This window comes from Sinocyclocheilus rhinocerous, unplaced genomic scaffold, assembly GCF_001515625.1.
Source record: "Sinocyclocheilus rhinocerous isolate Xijiao unplaced genomic scaffold, SAMN03320098_v1.1 scaffold271, whole genome shotgun sequence".
In the NCBI taxonomy this organism is placed as follows: Eukaryota; Metazoa; Chordata; class Actinopteri; order Cypriniformes; family Cyprinidae; genus Sinocyclocheilus; species Sinocyclocheilus rhinocerous.
In genome coordinates, this window is record NW_015657574.1 from 1231426 (window position 1) to 1252277 (window position 20852).

Genomic DNA, 20852 nt, shown 5'->3' on the forward strand with positions numbered 1-20852 from the left:
TCTCGCTTCTCAAGACGGTGCCCCGTCCATCACATAAGCACAGCTCTTTAATTGCGCTAGTCTCTGGTCAAACGTGCTCAAACCACTGTAGCCTAATGTAATCTATTAACTACGCACATCATAACGTTTTAGGCAAGTTGGCTACCATATTATGACATGAAATATTTTAATAAGACTGAAATTGTATTTAACCTGATCACGTTTAATAAAAATACATTTTAAGTTTAATTATAACACCGCATGTCCACGATTATTCAAACAACGAACAAATTATACAGCGAGCAAAAAACATTTACATTATCAAAGAATATCACTGAATTCAGCGTGAGTGTAAGCACTCTAAAAAAGCTAAAGTTATAATCAGTGATGTTGTCTGCAGTGTATGATGAATTGATCTCTTATTTACATCGCATATACATCTGCACTTTGTTGTTTCTGATGAGAGAATTCGCCAAAGTGCACTGACCAAAAATTTTGCGTATCAGCGATGTTAATATTTAGTAAAATCCCCTTAAATAATAGAAACATTAAAGAAAAAATTCTTGTTGTGATCCAGGGTCACATATTAGGATTTTGTCAAAAATCCCCCACCATGGCCCCGCCCTGCAACATCAAGCCCCGCCCCCACCACCCCCCAGATAAAATATGTTCCCACGGCTATGATCAAGGGGAATCGACTCCTCATTCAGAGCTGTTTTCAGTTCAACAAAGCTTATCTATGGATGCCTCTCAAACAGAAGGCTGCATCCTACGAAGGTTGCATATCTCGGGTGCTGCCTCATCAAATGTCGCTGAACAGTGATTCACGAAAATAAACTGAATGAAAACGAGTTTGAGAAGCAGCTTTCGCCTCTTGCTCGCTAATAGTAATTAGAAGTCTGATTCATTTCGACGAAAAGGTTCTCTCAGATAGATCGTTTTAATGAACTAGTTTTTAAAAAAAAAACGATTCCGAGGTTATTTTAACAGTGGAACTGGCATATGTTGTCCAATTTTGAGCGCTGCGACAGAATAGATCATGACGTGATCAAGGTAGGGCTGAACGATTTTGGAAAATAATCAAATTGCGATTTTTTTTTACCAATATTGCGATTGCGATTTAATATGCAATTATTTTTTTTAAAGCTCTTTATGTTCTGTATTATTCAACAAAGACAAGCTATAAATCATTGTATAGTATGACCAACACAATATTAGATAGATTAAACATAAATGTTTCGAACACACCTCTTTACTCTCGCGTGTCACGTGACCGTGTAATCGCAGCCTCTGCGATTGAAAAATCGCGTTAATTCATATCGTGATATTATCGCAAATGCAATTAATCGTTCAGCCCTAGATCAAGGGTCTTGATCTTATTTCCATCTTAAATAAAATGCTATTTTTTAAAAACCTTTCTATCAGCCAATGATAATTCTGAAAGAAAACGCAGAGGGCACAGATCAGTGACTGAGAGTGATTGACAAATAAACCACGAGCTCTTATATCACTGTTGTTGTTAATATTCTGGTTATTTTGTTTCAGTGTACAGTTTGTTAATTTTGTGCAAAGCATACGGTTAAAGTAAACATCATTCAGCTGAACTGTGCAAATGTTTTTTAGACACTTCATGTCCATTCATTCAATAAATGCATGTCCACTACTGAGCTGTGGGCTATGACTAATTTCATGGGCAATGCAAATAAAATTACAATTTAAAATCAATAAGAGCTACAGAAATGTATAGTAATTTTTTTACAAATAAAGCTTCATATTATGAGAAGGCTACTTTCTACGACCTTTATATCCTGCAGTCATTGCGAAATTAGGTTCCTCCAATCTAAAAAACAAGAATCGAAAACAACAGTGAGGAATCGATTCTTGGAATCGAATCCTATCGATTCCAGAACCAGGAATCGGACTCGATTCCAAAAATTTAGGAATCGAACAGCCCTAAGTAGAAGACTCGTTAGTTTATTTTTGTTCTGGAGCTGATGATCCCGCGCTCTGCTGCCACACTGGAGTGCACTCGCCACCAACTTGTAATCTGTCAGTGACGGACGGCCTTCAGATTTTTCCGTCACTGCCAAAAAAATTCTGTCAATGACAGAAAATTTTCGGTTAACGCGATCTCTGATATAACCAGACTACTTTTGTAATGTGTATAATACATTTTTCAAACTAGGAACCCTGTTCTAAAATATAAAGGAAGCTATATATTTAATTTAATTAAATAAAATGTAATCCAAAAAATGTTTTATGTTTTAAAAACATTGCATTAAACAAATTTCATTTCTGTCTTAAGGTAACATGTCAACTTTGACAGCCTTAAAAATGCATTTTGTAAAATCCCCCCCCCACACACATTTTTTGCGGACTCCCTAGAAACCCTTGTATGTAGCTGGAGCCCAGTTTGAAAACCCCTGTATCGATGCATTCTCTTTGTGCAGAAGCCGAAGACTGTCATGTCTCGTCTCCTTTGATATTGTGTCTCTCCAAGCAGATCCCTTGAGTGTTTTGGTCAATTTTTTTATTTATTTTTTTTATTATGTGTTCAATAGCTCAACTCCCACTTGAGATCTATTCAAGCATATTCCGGGCTTTGTTCCTAAGTCTCAGGCTAAATCATGTTATGTTCGACATTCTGCTAACCTGGATTTATATTCTCAGTGGTGTAATGCTGTTTAAGAAGGTCTCGTTTGTTACTTACAGCTGCAGAGAAGCTTGGGATTTGTGATCTAATGTTACTTCAGGCTGGAACAAAGTCCTAATCAAAGACATTTAATGTCAAAGAGAGTGCTAATGCTCGCTTCATACGGTCCAGATGTGCTTTTGGGAGGCCGTCCAGTGGAGTGGTAGGCCCGATGGAGTTGAGACTTCACTCTGGGTGGCGTAGGAGAGTGGGAGGTCATCTGAGAAAAGTCTCTGAGGAGAGTCTGCAATGCTAATGAGGATCTGTGGCGGTGTGTTAAGGGGGACATATGCAGCTTGCAAATCTGCCCTGCAGATTTTTTGAAAGGATTAAAGTGAAATAGACGTACCAGTTTCATATCGTTGACTTGTTTGCTTGCATGATTTTCCATTTTCTTACTTGAAATGTTTCTCAACTGTCCTGCAGGAGTACATGGTGTACCGCAAGCATACTTACATGAGACTGGATGGTTCATCCAAGATTTCGGAGCGGCGGGACATGGTGGCTGACTTCCAGAGCCGGTGAGTTTTCAGCGGCCCGACAGCAAGGTTTGAAAAGGAGACGCACATGTCTGTAAGCGCCCGTTTCTTCTTAAACCTAATTGGGGCTTGTTTTTCCAAAATGTCACCAAGTGTAAATTCCAGGGTTTTGCGCTCTCTTCTCTTTCCCCACCCTTCCTCACGGGGTCTGGTTTGCATTAGCTCAGCTCTCTGTGGGTGCAGTGGGCTCTGGTTTTTATTTTCTAGAGGAGTGTGCTGTATATTGAAACGTCTCTCTGTGTAAATCCTGGGTGGTTGGGCAGGCCCCTTAAAGAGCATGATCTGCCTCTGCTTTATTTGCTTTCTCTCACTGTTCTGGTCTCCCCTCCCTTTGCAGGACGGATATTTTTGTCTTCCTCCTCAGTACCAGAGCCGGAGGCCTGGGTATCAACCTGACAGCTGCAGACACGGTGAGGCCGTAGCCCATCAGCACATCATGATTACCAGATCGCCTTCCCCCCACCGGAGGCCATGAGAACGGCCTCTAATATTGTATGAACTCAAAGACATTTAGCACTCATGTAATAATAGCTGCTGAACTCGTTGACCTTTGAAGCTTCGACCAAATGGCCAGCATGTAACGCGACCAACCACAGTTTGTTCTGTTTGGGGGTGGGTTTATCTGAAATTATGGATATCGCAATAATAGAAAGGTATTAAATAAACAAATAACGGTGCAGCAGTCTCTGGAAGTGGTTACACAGAAAACTAAAAATTAAATTTTTACAATTTAGTATGTTCAGTTTGTGTAGATGCAGAATAAGATCAGAATTAATGGTAAAAAAATAATAAGAACTGATTATTTGACATAACTCCAAAAACGGCAAAACGCGGCAAAAAAGTCAGCAAAATGTGCAGGTCAGCTTGAGGAAATCTAGTTTACTTACTACTTCATGTGTGCTACATATATCTCTAATATATGTGCAAAATATATTTGTGCATTTTGTATTATCTAAAAAATATTTCCTTTTCTTTTTACTGTTAAAACCCATGTATAGAATAGTTAAAGTATTAAAATGTTTTGAAAATTATTGCATTAAACATAATTCATTTATTAAATTAGCATGTTAACTTTGACAGCCCTAATGAAATAAAGAAAATGCTTTTTTTATTCTAGTGAATAAACTGTGAATGATCACTATTAAACTGAAACTCTTTGTCAGAACAAAAAGGACAGTTTTCACGTGTTGTTTTTGTTAAATGTTGACAACAATGTTTAAATTAATATATAAAATATACATTTAAAAATATTTGAATATTTGATTTAAATTTCAATTATTTTGTCTATTAATTGTCATTTTTATCAGTTAAAATTAGATGTCATTTTAGTCAGAGTAACATGAATATGACATGATAGTATATTGGATAATTTATTTATTTATTTATTTATTTTAACTATGACTAAAACATAAAACTGTGCTCACTGTATCAGTGCGGTACCTTGTTAACATGACTTTGTTTTCAAGTGAACTGATTAAAAAAGAAAAACCTCTGCTTTTACTCCCATGTGTTGAATTGGATCAGCCAATCAGTTAAGAGCTTGCCAGATCCAGAAAGTGCTTTTTAGTTTTGTGTACAGTATGCATCAGATGGTTAGAGAATTGACTGTGGAGGTGTGCGATTTGAGCCTTAAACAGTATTTTAAACCAGTGTGGATTATATGTGCAAGAATTAAAGATGGCATCTGTGGAATAGCCATGAATAGGAATTAGTTCATTAGAGGAGATCATTTCATGTGACAAATTTAGCCATTTCCTCTCTTCCCAGGTGATCTTCTATGACAGTGACTGGAACCCCACAGTTGACCAGCAGGCCATGGATCGAGCCCACAGACTTGGACAAACCAAGCAGGTCACAGTCTATCGGCTTATATGCAAAGGGACAATTGAGGAACGCATACTACAGAGAGCCAAAGAAAAGAGTGAGGTTAGTACACAGTATCGAGTGCCTTCCTCGGGCCAGAAGGTTACACAAAATATAATGTAACATGTTTTCCTTTTAATTCAGCTAATTCTGCAATGGTTAGACAAATTACCCCTTTTTCTCCTGATAGCTTACATCAGTCAGTTTAAGTTACAAAGCTATATTTATCTAAATGTCAAACCTCAGAAGAGTCTTTGCAGTGACAAGGGGGTTAAAGGAATATTTAGCCCATAGTTTCAACTCTAATTACAACTAATTATACTGTAATTGCATGTGCTTTAAACATGTAGTCCGGGATGTCTGTATCAACACATCATTATAGTCAGTGTATGTTTCCAAGAGTCAAATTTTCTCTTCTTTTTGCTCTTACTGATTTGATTTATTTATTCTCTGTCTCAATAATCACTTTTGGCTGTGGGATCTGCACTTCAGATTCAGAGGATGGTAATATCAGGAGGAAATTTTAAACCTGACACCCTGAAGCCCAAAGAGGTGGTCAGCTTGCTGCTGGATGATGAGGAGCTGGAGAAAAAATGTGAGTTAGCACTCCGTTTATGATAATAAATGCATATGTGTAATCTAAATGAGTTAATAAATGAATTAATTGCTCGGCTCTGATTGGATGATTTGGTTGTGTTTCCGGGCAGTGCGTTTACGGCAGGAAGAGAAACGGCAGCTGGAGGAGAGCAGTAAGGTGAAAGAGCGGAAGAGGAAGAGGGAGAAGTATGCAGAAAGGGTAAGTGCTTCCTCTGCAGTGGTCAACAATAATAAAATAGATTTTTTTTTAAATAAAATATATATATATATGTGTGTGTGTGTGTGTGTAGGTATATATATATACCACTCAAGGATGTGGGGTAACTAAAAACTATTAGAAATTAGTAAGTAAAAACCATTTCAAATCAAATAAAATATAAATATAAGATGAAAAACTTAGCAACCAACTGAAATAAATAAGTTGAAATAAAGACAAAATAATGATAAATCGAACTATTAAAAAATCTACCAAAAATGACAGAAGCACAAATCAAAATTACTGAAACTTAGTCTAAACACTTGATATGAAAATAAAAAATAAAACCTTATCCAAAATGTAAATATTATAATAGCATATAAATAATACTAAAATAGCACTGCTTTATATTGACTATCACAACATTTTTTACTATCAAGATTTTCAGGGATCCTGATGTAGAAATCCATATAGATATTATTATAACAAATTATTTTGTATGTGAACATCAAGAAAATGCCCTAACCACCCTTGTCCAACTGTCCTGTTTCCATGCATCCCTCTCATTTTAAAGAAGAGAAAGGAAGATGACCCAGACACTAAGAGGAAGAAGGAAGGTGTGAATGTGGTCATCCCTTTTGTCCCGTCTGCAGACAACTCCAATCTGTCGGCAGATGGAGAAGACTCGTTCATCAGTGTGGACATGGACTCTGCCATGCCCAGCCCCTTCAGTGAGGTAAGAATGTATGAGACTCTACTCGTAAGCACTTCCTGGACTGGATTGAACTGTGTGATCCTGATCATGTTTATTGAATTGCAGAGATCATGGTGTCAGGAAGAATTATTTTACAGTGCTGGTCCTGTAATGAGTCCACAAAACAATCATATGAGAACTTTCCCAAAGAATGGATGATTTCTATAGAGCTATTATGCCATTGTCAACACACATCCTCTCATTTACTTGGTACATTGATCTCACGCCGCTCTTCCTCCTCCTCGTCCATCTTCTGGTCCTGCTGTCTTTCCTTCGTGGTGCTGTCCCTCTGTCCCTGTCTCACCCCCAGAGCTATGTGTCCCTGCAGATCTCATTGAGCAGTGAGCACCAGCCCAGCTCCATTCCTGCAGACGAAAGCAGCAGCGACATGCTGGTAATTGTGGACGAACCTGTGTCTTCTGCTCCACATTCCCGTGCCACCAACTCTCCCGCTTCCATCGCCGGCTCTGTGTCTGACACGATGAATGGTGGGTGCCCTTGTTTCAATTCTTGTTAGTTTTTAATTACATTCAGACTTACATAGCTCACAGAAAGCTTTGTTGTATTACACATATACATAAAATTTCACACATTAAAGGAGACCTTTTATGCCCCTTTTTACAATATGCAATATAAGTCTCAGGTGTCCCCAGAATGTGTCTAAGTTTCAGCTCAAAATACCCCACATATCATTTATTATATCATTTTGAAAATGCCTATTTTGAGTAGAGGCAGAAACACGCTGTTTTAGTGCATGTCTCTTTAAATGCAAATGAGCTGCTGCTCCCCACATCCTTTTCCAGAATAGGGCTGTGCCTTTACAGCTTGTTCCTCGGATACTCTGCTAAAAAAAACATCTGTTTGGTTTTGATTATCATGTCTGTTGCGCTGAAATCATGCATTTTACACCATATTAGTTTAAACTTCTGATAGATGGTTTTCTGAGCGCACACATCTGAAGCATGTGCACAGAAAGCGGCTGTCACATGGCATGTGAGTAACTAAACTTAAACTGTCAAATACACACAAGTTTATGTTAAAAACACACGAGTTACAAATACAGTCGGTTATGTCTGTGAAGGTAAACAGCTGGGAAAGAAATCACATTTTTATATTAGATCTGTGTGGCAGCAGCGTCATATATAGTAAATAAATCAATAAATCCACTGCTATCTTGTCTCTTCTAAGGCTGGGACTTTAAATTCCCTTTCTACGTCATGGGGGGAACGAAATCTGATGCGCTCGTTTGTTCACAAGATTGCAGAGAAAGGCTTACCAAAAAAAATTTACTGGGTTGTTCTTTTTCACGTTTTCTGGGTTGGTAGATGCACCGGGGACCCGATTCGAGCACTTAAACATGGAAAAAGTCAGATTTTTATGATATTTCACCTATAAGCAGGGGCTGCGCCAGAGAATTTTGAACGCATGAGCTGAGGGTGTGCTAGATCACCGACAGGGGGAGCTGGGCATTTAATAGTAAATATGACCAAAACAGGTTATTATTATTATATGAATAATTAAATTAATCACCCACTTTATTTACATTTTATAACATGATTATTTGACTCGTCACAATTTAATTACATTTTTTCATTTTATGAAATTAAACAAGTAGCCTAGATCAGTCAGTTCCCAAATATTGTTATACAGTCCATCTAGAATTCAGTGAACAAGCATTTCGGAATGTGAGTCAAAGGCAATATGACATCAAAAAGCTCTGGGGATATATTTACTTTATTTACAATCTCAAACCAGAGCCTTCGCTCTCTGTGTATTGATGGACAAATGTGCCAAGCTGCTGTTTTGGGTATCGCCACAGCTGCTTCTCAGATATACGGCGGTTCACTCTGACGTGAATTTAGATGAATATGCGCTATATGTGCGCATATCAAGTGTTTATGAGAAGTGTGGGAGTATTAGCCTATCGCGCTTACTGCATGACATTTAGGCATGACATGTAGACATGACATGACATTTTTTTTCCCCCTGCGGAAATAACTTAAAATACTCTGTCATTTTTGGTCATACAGATAAGAGTAGCCTAATAGGCTACATCATTCGTAAAAAAAAAAAGGCTATTATATTAATCAATTTAATATAAATATGCAACTTGTTGACTAGAAAAATAGGGCATGCCTACTTGGCACAAGGAACCAGTCCATTAAAAAAAAAAAAATGCTATGACATTACGAAAAGTGTGACGCAAATCATGTCACGTTATGCATTGCACGAGTTATGCATGCGTAATGAGTCAAATGTTTTTATTTTATTTCATTTTTTTATTTGTGGGGGTGCTATGGGGGTGCTCTGGTCTTTCTTGAGGGTGCTAAAGCACCGGCTAGCCCCTCCCTAGCGCCGCCCATGCCTGTAAGACTTTTTTCAGTCTAAACACCTACATTTGCTACAACTTCTTGCTTCTCTGGTCTTATACGTGTTTGTTGGGGCTTAGGCAAGGCAAGTTTATTTATATAGCACATTTCATACACAATGGTAATTCAAAGTGCTTTACATAAAACTTATTGCTTTAATGTTCAAATCCTTGAATATAGTTTAACATGGTCACATTTAGCACAGATCTGGCTGCCTTCCTGTCGAGTGATGAGCAGTGCTAATAAGCAGTGTTGCAGTCTAGGCCATAAAGCTGAGAGCGCAGAGGTTTGTGGGATTGAGTTTGCCTGTGAAACGCGAGCAGAACTGTGGCTATGAAGGAGACATGGTGTGCGTGAGTCTGGGCCGCAGTGGCTCAGACAGCCTTGGCATGCAACCTCATAATAAACTGAGGATTAGAGGAAAAATGGCACACTCCGACAATTTAGAAGAAACATATTGACGTGTTTGGCTGGCACATAATCTGTTAAATAGTTGTAGATCTGTGAAATCATAGATTGAGGACACACTACCAAGTTTGGGGTTGGTAATTCTATTTAGTTTTTTTAAATAAGTTTTTTATGCTCACCAAGGCTGGATTTATTTGAAATCCAGTAATCCAGAAATGACAGTAAAAACAGTATTATTGTGAAATATTTTTACAATTTAAAATAACTGTTTTCCATTTTCATATACTAAAATGTAAGTTAATCCTGTGATGGAAAAGCTGCATTTTCAGAAGCCCTTAAAGGATTAGTTCACTTCCAGAACAAAAAATGTCCTGATAATTTACTCACCCCCATGTCATCCAAGATGTTCATGTCTTTCTTTCTTCAGTCGAAAAGAAATTAAGATTTTTGAGGAAAACACTCCAGGATTTTTCTCTATATAGTGGACTTCAATGGGAGCCAACGGGTTGAAGGTCCAAATTCAGTTTCATTGCAGCTTCAAAGGGCTCTACACAATCCCAGTCGAGGAATAAGGATTAGAGAAAGGATAGCGAAATGATCGGTCATTTTCTAAAAAATAAATAAATAAATTGTGGTTAAAAAAAAAGTATATACTTTTTTTTTTTTTTGAAAATGACCGATTGTTTGGCTAGATAAGACCCTTATTCCTCAACTGGGATTGTGTAGAGCCCTTTAAGCTGCATTGAAACTGCAATTTGGACCTTCGACCCATTGGGTCCCATTGAAGTCCACAATATGGAGAAAAATCCTGGGATATTTTCCTCAAAAACCTTAATTTCTTTTCGACTGAAGAAAGACATGAGCATCTTGGATGACATGGGGGTAAAGTAAATTATTCTGGAAGTGAACTAATCCTTTAATCCTAACCCATTTCATCACACATGACTCTCTCCCAGGTGCCTCCTCCCAAGATATATCCAGTCCAGGCAGGGGAAGGTCCGGTTGGAGTCGAGGACGACCCAAAGGCTCTGGAGGAGCCGGGAAGTCATCTTCCGTGAGGAAGGGAAGAGGACGGAAGTCCACCGCAGGCAGTGCTGCAGCAATGGCAGGGGCGATGGCAGGGGCGGCAGCGGCGTCTGCAGCTGCGTATGCCGCATACGGCTACAGTGTGTCCAAAGGTAACAGATTCGACATTGACTGGCAGAACTCCTGGTGAAAAGGTTCATCCATTGTTAATTAACCCTCTTCCAGGTATTCCAGCAACTGGCTCCTTACAACCGGCTCTCATTCGGTCTTCAACCACACCTGCCATTGTTCCAGCTGGCACCTCCTCCCCCCAGGCTAAAGGAAGCGCTGTGGCCACCAACTCACAGACTTTAGCACACGGCAGTTCACAAAGCCAACACAACCCCACTAAGAGAAGCAAAGGACCCAGCAATCACAGTGGGCGGTAGCAGCTTCTGAACATTCGCTTTTCGATTGTAGCATGGCCAGTGCATTTTCAGTCCCAGGTTGGCAATTCTCATGCTTACGATGTTGAGCCGTTATCACACCACAAGCCCTACTGTCACTGTGAAACCCGACCTGATGCCCACCCCAATTTAGCATCCATTTCGGGGGCTGGTGAGCAGGAACAGGTTGCGCACTTTCCTAAAAGCAAAAACAAGTCACTTTTCCATTGAGAATTTGATCTTCTGAATATGAAATTTAACTAATTGTTCCTTCGTACAGAACATAGCCATTGTAAAGGCTGACAAAAGAGTTTATTCCAGTGACATCTCTTTTTTGTTTTCTGATAACCAAGTAAGCAAAGGGGAACAAGGCCAAATGAAAGATCAAAGTTTTCTTTATCTTCTGGCACTGATCATGAGATGTTCAGCGTCATTGTGAGCAGAGATGAGTTGAAATGGGGACGGGGGAGGAATGTTGGTTATCGAACACCCTCTCGAACGTCTTTACCTTGAACACATAGGAACAGAAAAGACTGCTTTTGTAAAATCGCTCTTATTTTTCTTATTTTGACTTGTTGACATTTGTTCAATTAAAATACCGAATGGCCTTCTTTCTGTTTATTTGCTGCAAATTCAAAGATTTTGGCTTAAATACTAATATATATTTTCTCTTGGTAAGAATACAAGAGATCAATGTTTTTCGTAGTAAATGCAATGAAAAAATGTCTGAAGTGAGTGCTGCTTGAAAATCATGTCACTGCTTAAATTGTGACTTAAAATACTTGGATGTGAAATGTATCATAGCTTAAGTTAAAACTTGGTCATTTATGATCTGTGCTAGTTGTAAATTGTATCAAATCAGTTTTATTTTTTAAATAACAAAAGCCCATCATTTTGTTGCATCTGTGACATTTGGCTATGGTTTTGAGGAAGGCCATTTCTGGGTTTATTTTGTCTTTAAATGTGATGATAAATGTTCTATGTAAATACTTCAAGGGTATCATCCCTTTCAAAGTTCTCAATTTTCCCGCAATTGCTTGTCTATTTTTATAGGTCAGTGTAAATACCTGAAGAGAAAAACCCAAACGGTTCTTTTACTAACTTGGAGAAAAAAAACTAAATAAACATTGATTCAATGATTTGAAATTTTCACATATAATGTAGTTTTTGTCTATGCATTCTGTTACCAACTTTCTGCCCGTTTTTAAAATGCAAGTCTACTCGAGTTAAATCTTGTCACCTTCGCCATTTTGTTCTCTCAAGTTCAAACATTTTTCCTACATGTATTCAACACCGATAACGACTTAATTTCACACCAAATACACTTGACAATCAGGTTACAGGTTCTCTGAAGGTTTTAATGTGCAAAAGGAAAACCATTGTAATGGTTTAACAGTATTCTACTTCCGTGCAAATTAAAATGGAAGTGTATTGAGGTTTCATGCCCTCATATTCAAAACAAAAATGCGAACAGCTTTAGAACTGGACAAACTTTGGCAATACATTGTCACACAAGCATGCATTTGTACTACAGCATCATATACATGGGTCAAGAGCACAAAACAATGAGAACTGACAGCATGCATGATGTCACACTATAGAATAACAACAGACAGCCTAAAACACCATGTTCCCTTAATACAGTATCTTTACTGTAGTACAGTAAGTTTTAATAGCTTGGTATAGGGAGAATTAAATATTTAAATAGCCACTAAATCACAATCACACCTCAAGGACGGCAACATTAACTTAATGCTAGGACCTTAATAGTGTTTGGACTAAATGTTGACCTATTTAATGTTTTACAGAAGATACAGGTGTCTAGCCTGCTAACAATATGGGTCTCATGGTGGTGAGAACAGCTGCCTCAATGGAGAACAGGTGAGGGTCGTCCACATCAGGGCAGCTGACTCTCATGAACTCCGCCAGGCGAAGCAGGTACTCGATGTTGTGGCCTGACTTCCCCTTGCACACAGCGATCTGAGCAGCAATTTCCTCTGTGCTGGCAGGCCCCAGGTAAATAGGGTTGTCAGGCGTGGCGATGTAAACCAGAGCCTGGACAGGTGACTGGTTCGTGCCCCGCGGGAAGAACTCTACGACCCGGGTCAGGTAGCCGCCTCTTACTGCCTCCCTTACGTTCAGATATTTGAGAGACTCCTCGACCTGAGAGCCAGTCACTTCGAAGGCAACACCCCAGGTGCAAGCCTGTGTATGAAAACACAAGGTTAGTCACATATAGCAAGGGGAACCAATATTTAAAAGAGACAGTTCACTCAAAAATAATAATTGTAATTTGCTGACTCTCATGTTGTTCCAAACACTAGTGACTTTCTTCCAGCAGAAATAAAAAAATGTTAGGCAGAATGACAGCCTCAGTTTGCTTTCATTGCATCTATTTGTTTCTATACAAGTAAATGGAGCCTGGCTGTCATTCAACTTAACATCTTTCGTGTTTAGCGGAAATCAGTCAGTCAGTACAGGTTTGGAACAACGCAAGAAAAGAAATTTATCATCAAAAACTTATTACGCCCACAAAATTAGGTATTTCTAGTTTGTCTATTCATAGCGTTGTTCCTCTAAAAGGGGAAGTTCCACTTACGTCATCCTCCTCAATGAGCGTCACCACTCTTCCGGGCTGTCATGGAAATACGCAAGAGTCAATGAGTTTCAATAGAGGAGCTCTTCGGGTATTTAGTTATACGGTTTTAAGAAAACTAAAAATTTGTAGAAATAAAGAAACTCACCATCTCATCATCTCCACGATGAAAACTGTCCCCGTGCCAGAAGCGTCTCTTGTACCCCTTAATATAACCCATCTTGCTCCTCTTGTACTTGAAGTCTGGTTTCCAAACCAACGAGCCGTACCCAAAGATCCACAGACTGGATTTTCCAGCGACGATGTCTTGAGGTTTCATCTTTACAGGATGGTATGAGGATAGAAAGGGTAGTAGTTTACGCTTTGATGTAACAGCTACTTTGCGCTAACTGAATGGGCCCACAGGCTAACTGGCTAGCGTTAGCTTCCTCCTGTCTAGCAGGAGAGCTTTCGGTTGGCTCACGGCTATACCGCGGACGGTATCAGAGCCCAACTGCTTGGCAGTTGTGATGGTGAAGTCCCGCAAATCGCTTTTCTTTGCCTGGTGCATGCCGATGCCGTGCAGTTACCGCATTATTGCCTTAAAACTCCATCTTGGCCTCTTCGGCTCTTTCAACTAGAATAAAACACAAAAGCTGTCACTAACTCACCGGCCAGCCTGCTGTTTACCAACAAACCTCTACCCAGCCAATCCCACGAAACTTTAAATCAGAAGAAGTAGCCTTTCAACCGTTGCTTTCGCGCGCACTAGAGTGCCGTGCTACTTTTCCTCAGCGGATGACGAAAATGTAGGCTGCTTTGAGGTAGACTATATGCGACGGTGTCTATGGGCGTATCTGACGTTGCTCAAAATCCTGGCCAATCACAGTTTAGATAGGGCGGGGCGGTTTATCTTCTATCCAATCAAATCATCTTGCCGTGACTCTATAAGCGCATACCTATCTGATTGGCTCACGAACAAGGAAAAAACCAGAGCAAAAACGTGAGAGGTTGTTGTTTCATTTCATAGGCGAGCCAGACGTCAGTCGCAGAATACTCTCACGCTCATTTCTCAGAGAATCTGTCGCTTAAAGTCTGTTCGGCTGATGCAACTTGAAACAAGCGTTTCAAGCAGCGATACTGGAACAGTACGTACTGAGAGTATTGCATCAGGCCTTCTAAGAATGTTATTTGACACCGAAAACACTGCTGAATGCACATACAAGGTAGCCGATTTGACCTCGTATGAAGTCTTCATTGGAAGATATAATAATTCATATATTACAATAGAACATAATATTTGAGAAAATAATATAACATCCATCTATTTATCCATCGCAGGGATGCTGGAGTGTAACTCAGCATCTCGGAGCCATAATATAATATAATATAATATAATAAATATAATATAATATAATATAATATAATATAATATAATATAATATAATAATAAAGAAATCAAGATGCTGTTTCAAAGCATGTCCACGATTTCCATTTTAAATGCAGTAGTCTAGTCAAATATTAAATGCATTTTGCATTGCCACCAGAAATTGTAACATCCTTCAGAAATCTCCATTCAGTTTTATCCTATCATGACTGCTGAGACAGATTCGTTTCTTCCTAAAGATCTTTTAAGCTATGGCATCGGCTTGTATTTTAGATCTCCTTTGTCTGTAATCTCTATGAGAATGTGACATATTTATTTCAGACCTTTCCAATAAGTACACAAACAATTTTTCATACATTTCTAATCTTTCTACAAACCTGTGACATCCAGTGCCACATTCTTGACAGGTTCAACCACATGTGTTTATCTCTATTTTGTTTACATCTCATGCTCTGATTATTTACATATTATGATAAAGTTAAGGTTATCAGTACCATAAATTCGGAAAGTACTCTGAGTACATGTCGTTTGTCCTTAGAACTGCGTCATGTTCTTAGCAAAACAAATGGATACACTTTATTTCGATAGTCCACTTTAGACATTCTATTAACTATAAGTAACTTTGTAACTACATGTCAACTACATGTCAACTAATTCTCATTAATTTGCAACTACATGTTTACTAACTCTCAGAGTAGACTGTTAGGGTAGGTTTAGGGTTAGTAGAATGTTGACAAAGAAAGTGTTAGAAGATATTAAGCAGACAGTCTACTAATACTCTACTAACTGCTAGTTGACATGTAGTTGCAAAGTTACTTACTGTTAATAGAATGTCTAAAGTGGACTATCAAAATAAAGTGTTACCAAACAAATATTTATGTACTGACCTGTTGTCTGTCTAGAAGATTCAGAGTCTCATTAGATTAATGTTTTTTTTTTTGCGTATTATATATCTGGCCAGCCTGAGATTAACGACATGACAGCATCATCAAACTATGAAGAAATACAGGCAGGGCAGACTTGTGATCTCAGGAGTGTCACAGTTCTTTTGTCAGCTCTGTTTGGGATTTAAGTCTTAGGTTGACGAGTTTTGTCAGGCCAGTTTCTAAGCCATTAGTCTACTATAGTGACTCATTTAATATTCACTCTGTGGCAATGAGGATTTAACATTTTTCTGATGTCAACAGAAAGGATAGTTTATTAGTAGCTAACCCATGTTATTTTATTTTTGCAAGCCTGTTAGTAATTTTTTTTTTAATTTCAAACAATTAGATCAGAGACAATGTTGTATTTGTTGTTTTTGCTGCTATTTTTATCTTATAAAAAGTTCATATTAGTCCTATTTCGGTTGAAACAAAACAAAAACAAAACAAAACACCCCTCTGCCCCTGGCCACCCCTGGACATTTCCTTGTAGTATAGCTTAGGCTCTTCTTTGGTTAAAATAGGATTATCTATAAATAGAGGTATTAGCTGGTATCATAAGATACAAGCACATGTAAGCTCCTTAAAAGTCTGCATGATGCACAAGCCTTTCTCTGCCTATAGCTCAGGCAGACGGGGGAGCTCCAGTGACCAGACTTTTCACGGGACAGCCTGTTTACTTTCTCCAGTGCAGTAACCTTAGGCACGGACACGCTAGGCCCTCGCTGACCTTATATGAATGACAAATGCAGAATGGAAAGAGGGTTGTGTGAATTGCACGTGTTGTACTTGCCATTCGTTTGCGTGTTTCTTTTTAGCCGTTACTAACCAGTTTCTAAAACCATACTTTTTTTTGGCTGTTGATCAAGTTACTGAAAGTTTTATTAGCATAATTGATTAAATGTTTAACTTAATCAATGTAATTATACTATAATTGATATGTAATTTGACAAAGCTCATTATTTTAAAAATGTATGACTTTCAGATCTTCAGGCTGCTTGCTTGGCTCATGTTAGTTTGATGTTATGTTGATCACCAGTTTCAGCTAGTCAGGAACATACTGCTGTCAAATGTCCAAAAACAAAAAAACAAAAACATACATGGACCATGTCTTGCAGAGAATGGGCTTGCCGTAGGGTGGAGACCAAGAAATCTCCACCCAAAATAAACATTACATTCCCATGCCCCATGCATACATATGGTGCACTTAAACATTCTTCCTGCCATACATGATGCAGGGAATGTTTCAGACATGGTGTATTTCATAAATGTTTTTTTTTAAACTGGTTCACTAATAGATGAGAATGTTTGATCATTATATATTTATTTTGATCATCAATTTTTATGCAATTTTAATCTTACTTTTAATTTCTTCTTCTTCTTCTTCTTCTTCTTCTTCTTCTTCTTCTTCTTCTTCTTCTTCTTCTTCTTCTTCTTCTTCTTCTTCTTCTTCTTCTTCTTCTTCTTCTTCTTCTTCTTCTTCTTCTTCTTCTTCTTCTTCTTCTTCTTCTTCTTCTTCTTCTTCTTCTTCTTCTTCTTCTTCTTCTTCTTCTTCTTCTTCTTCTTCTTCTTCTTCTTCTTCTTATTATTATTATTATTATTATTATTATTATTATTATTATTATTATTATTTGAAGGGATAGTTCAAATGGAAAAATGTTATCATTTACTCACCCTCATGGTCTTTATACCTGTATGACTTTCTTTATTATGTGGAACACAATATTTAAAAAAAATATCTCATCGTATTTAAAGATATTTTGAAGAACGTTCCAACTATTATTGTCCATAGAATGAAAGTGAATGGGGTCCAAAACAACACTGAATCCCTTTGACTTTAGTTGTATGGACAAAAACAGATCTTCAGAATATCTTCTTTTATTTTAAAACTTTATTTTCTCTTATTTTTCTTTTAAAACGACATGAGGGAGAGTAAATAATGACAGAATTACCATGTTTTGGTGAACTGTCCCATTGGTGTTAGTCTTTTGAGAATTGCTTTAATTTGTACATATGTTTTTGTTACATGGATAAATATTTTAATATTTCACTAAATTCATCCTATAAAAGAGAACTTCAAGAACAGTGTGATAAGCAACAGACAACAGAATGTTGTTGTTGTTATTTTATTTTTTTTAATAATGAAACTTGCAGCTTGTGTTGCTATACAAACCTCATGGGCATTTTAGTGACATCTAGTGTTAGTGAAAGGAAATTTCAGATGGAGGGCCTCTGGGTTTGCTGGATTTCGAGTCTGTCCTCGCTGCAGCCTGCAGCACGATGACGTAGCTGGGTTTTTTTATTTATTTATTTTTTTAATAGCCTGCATTTCATATGTTATCGCCAGCATGCACAGTGCTGTATCCATTATTATAAGGATACAACAAGATTGATATGCAGACGTTGCACTGTAAATTGCTAATTATTACGATATACATCACTCTTTCAGAGTTAGCCTACATGTCTTTTTGATTGTATCCGTCATGTTTATTTAAATTTAATTGGGGATATTAGATTAATTTTGTTTATTTAGATTTTATATTAGGCTATTCTAATATAGCCTAGCTATTACAAACATTTTCAATAATAATAAAATAATAAAAAAACAACCATTAAATTTATATTAGACTTTACCTCGTTAATAACGCCTCAGTCAGGTCAAAGAAATTTAGTTGCTTTTCATACTATCGTCTGATACAACACTCAAAAAAAGTCTCCCGAGAGAGCGAGAGAGAGAGAGTGGATGTTTTATGTCTTTAGCCATTTATAAATGGTCTATCTATCTCCAGGGATTTCACTTGCATATAACACACACAAAAAAAGAAATGGTCATCTTTGTGTTAATATGCCTTGTCTCCGACCGTGTGTGTATTTATTTGCTGGACATGGGATTAACTGTAAAAACCCGGTATAACCCGGGATAACGGGTCTATCGGCTATACGGAACCCCAACTGACAGGACTGTTTTTCTTCTTTTTATTTTTATATGGTATAAAAAATTATGTCCGCATATTTTAGTAGGCCTATAACTTTTATACTCTGTCACGTATAGCACAGCGAGTGAGAACGAAAAATAATATTTGATTCATGAACGAATTTTTGACAGAACTAACTATCTTGACTAGACTATCAGAGCAAAAAAATAAAGACAATAGTTATACCCCATTTTTTTCATAAAGAACAAACAAAATTGTAATTAGTAGAGTTTTATTTCTAAAACGAATCAAACTAATAAAAAATAAACATAGCTTACATACCAAACTCTTTCATTCAAAACTACGCCATCGTTGCTTAAATAAAGTTTGAATACACTACTAGTTTAAAATCACAGTATAATATAATTTGTGTAAGCATATGAAACACACCTAGACCTATATCTCGTAATAATTAGTTTAATTTACATTAAATACCAGCTTCAATGACAGCCCCACTTTGCGCATGCGCATTAAAATCCAATACTGCGCATGCTCGTCAAATCCAATACGTATTGGATCTGATCCAGCTACGTCATCGTGCTACAGGCTGCAGCGAGGACCTCTTGTGGATTTCTGGCTCATGATAGCTGGGTTTTGGACATCATGTGTTTTAAATTGTACATTTTAGTATTCCATTTGAACGCTATTTTAGGAAGGCATTAATGTGCAATTTCAGGTTCAGAAAAAGTTCATTTGTGTTGTTTACCCATTTTACTCTTTTGACTGCACGCGGCCAACCGTGTCAAAATCTAATGAATGTTTAGCATCCTCCTATCAAAGATGTTTTCACATTCCACAGCCCAGATTTCAAAATACTCTTGAAATGAAATCAATAGTCTTGATTTGATGCCCCCTCCCCTTTTGTTTGTTATGAGCTCGTTTCCTGAAACTTTTCGGGATCCGTACAAATACAGAGAACGAAGAAAGAAAGAGATGCGTGAGAAAAGCGTTTGGCCAGTGCCGGTATGTTCTGAATTTTTTTAATCAGACAGGAAGCAGGAAATGATGTCACTGGGTCACAAACAGGATGCAGTGATTATAACACAATGAGAATGCCTGGCCATGCGATTTAAGACCCAGAGGCCAGAGAGCAGAGCGCGCACACACACACACACACACACACATACACATACACACATGCAGTTGCGGCGGGAGGGGTTCGGGTAACAGGTTGCATTGCGAAAGTTTTAGCGCAAAACTAATTGCTGCGATAACAAGTGTTTAATGCTCCGGCCGCTGACGGAAATGCTCTCCGAACCTTTCCGAAATGTGTTTATTCTTCCTAAGCGTTCTTTTGACCCAAGCACAGACGCAAAGACAAGAATGCTTAGATGACACGGATGAACAGGATGTGTGTGTGGAGTGTGTTTGCGTGGCACAGATTTGTTGTCGGTTGTTGATTATGTTGCTCTTTGGAATGGGAAGAAACCCGAGCTTGACCTCCTGGAAACCCATTTCTGGTTTAGTACTTGGTTAAACTCAAAAACGCATCTCCTGCATGGCCCTCTGCTGCCTTGCATGGGGTCTCATAATATTGACTTTGGCCAGGGTGATGGGAAGGATGAATCTCGGAGTTGAATATCAAATGAAAGCCTTATTTTTTATGATGAAGTACTTAACTAGCCGATCTTCTTCTTCTTCTTCTTGTTTTATGGCGGGTGGCATCCAACGTTAAGGTGCATTACCACCGCCACCTACTATACCGGAGTGTGGACCAGAGTGACTAACAGAACTTTATATATAAAAAAAATAATTTTTATAAAAAAAAAATTAAAAAATAAAAACCCCATTATTAATAATAAAAATAACAATTATACTTTATATTCTATTTATTATTTGCTTTGCATCTAGTATCTCCTGTGGTGTCCTAAATAATTTTTATAAAAAAAAAATTTAAAAATAAAAACCCCATTATTAATAATAAAAATAACAATTATACTTTATATTCTATTTATTATTTGCTTTGCATCTAGTATCTCCTGTGGTGTCCTTCTGAATATTTCTCTTTCTATAATATATTTTTGGCAGTGACATAGAACATGTTCTACTGATTCCTCCTCCTGACAATACTCACACAGACCTGTGGGATGTTTTCCAATGAGATGTAATGTCTTATTTAGTCTTGTGTGACCCAGTCTTAACCT

General features: G+C 37.8%; 2 protein-coding genes across 5 annotated transcripts in view; one reads left to right on the forward strand and one right to left on the reverse strand.

Moving 5' to 3' along the window:
• Positions 1 to 12004, forward strand: part of LOC107721325 (DNA helicase INO80-like) — a 49807-nt gene extending 37803 nt beyond the window's left edge. For 2 of the 4 annotated variants that reach the window (XM_016529272.1, XM_016529274.1), the window contains exons 29-37: positions 3098 to 3192; positions 3548 to 3620; positions 4978 to 5136; positions 5566 to 5668; positions 5781 to 5869; positions 6441 to 6602; positions 6931 to 7108; positions 10354 to 10575; positions 10649 to 12004. In XM_016529272.1, coding sequence (XP_016384758.1) covers positions 3098 to 3192; positions 3548 to 3620; positions 4978 to 5136; positions 5566 to 5668; positions 5781 to 5869; positions 6441 to 6602; positions 6931 to 7108; positions 10354 to 10575; positions 10649 to 10851 — 1284 coding nt within the window. In that variant the 3' untranslated portion in view covers positions 10852 to 12004. The remainder of the gene's footprint in view (positions 1 to 3097; positions 3193 to 3547; positions 3621 to 4977; positions 5137 to 5565; positions 5669 to 5780; positions 5870 to 6440; positions 6603 to 6930; positions 7109 to 10353; positions 10576 to 10648) is intronic. The other 2 variants (XM_016529275.1, XM_016529273.1) reach the window with 2 other exon arrangements.
• Positions 12005 to 12185: 181 nt separating this feature from the next.
• LOC107721326 (glutathione-specific gamma-glutamylcyclotransferase 1-like) lies at positions 12186 to 14251 on the reverse strand. The gene is made up of 3 exons (XM_016529277.1): positions 13593 to 14251; positions 13448 to 13483; positions 12186 to 13053 (listed from the first exon to the last, which is right to left on the reverse strand). Exons 1-3 carry the CDS (start codon positions 13761 to 13763, stop codon positions 12670 to 12672), a joined length of 591 nt encoding a protein of 196 aa, XP_016384763.1. The 5' UTR covers positions 13764 to 14251; the 3' UTR covers positions 12186 to 12669.
• Between the last annotated feature and the right edge of the window lie 6601 nt (positions 14252 to 20852).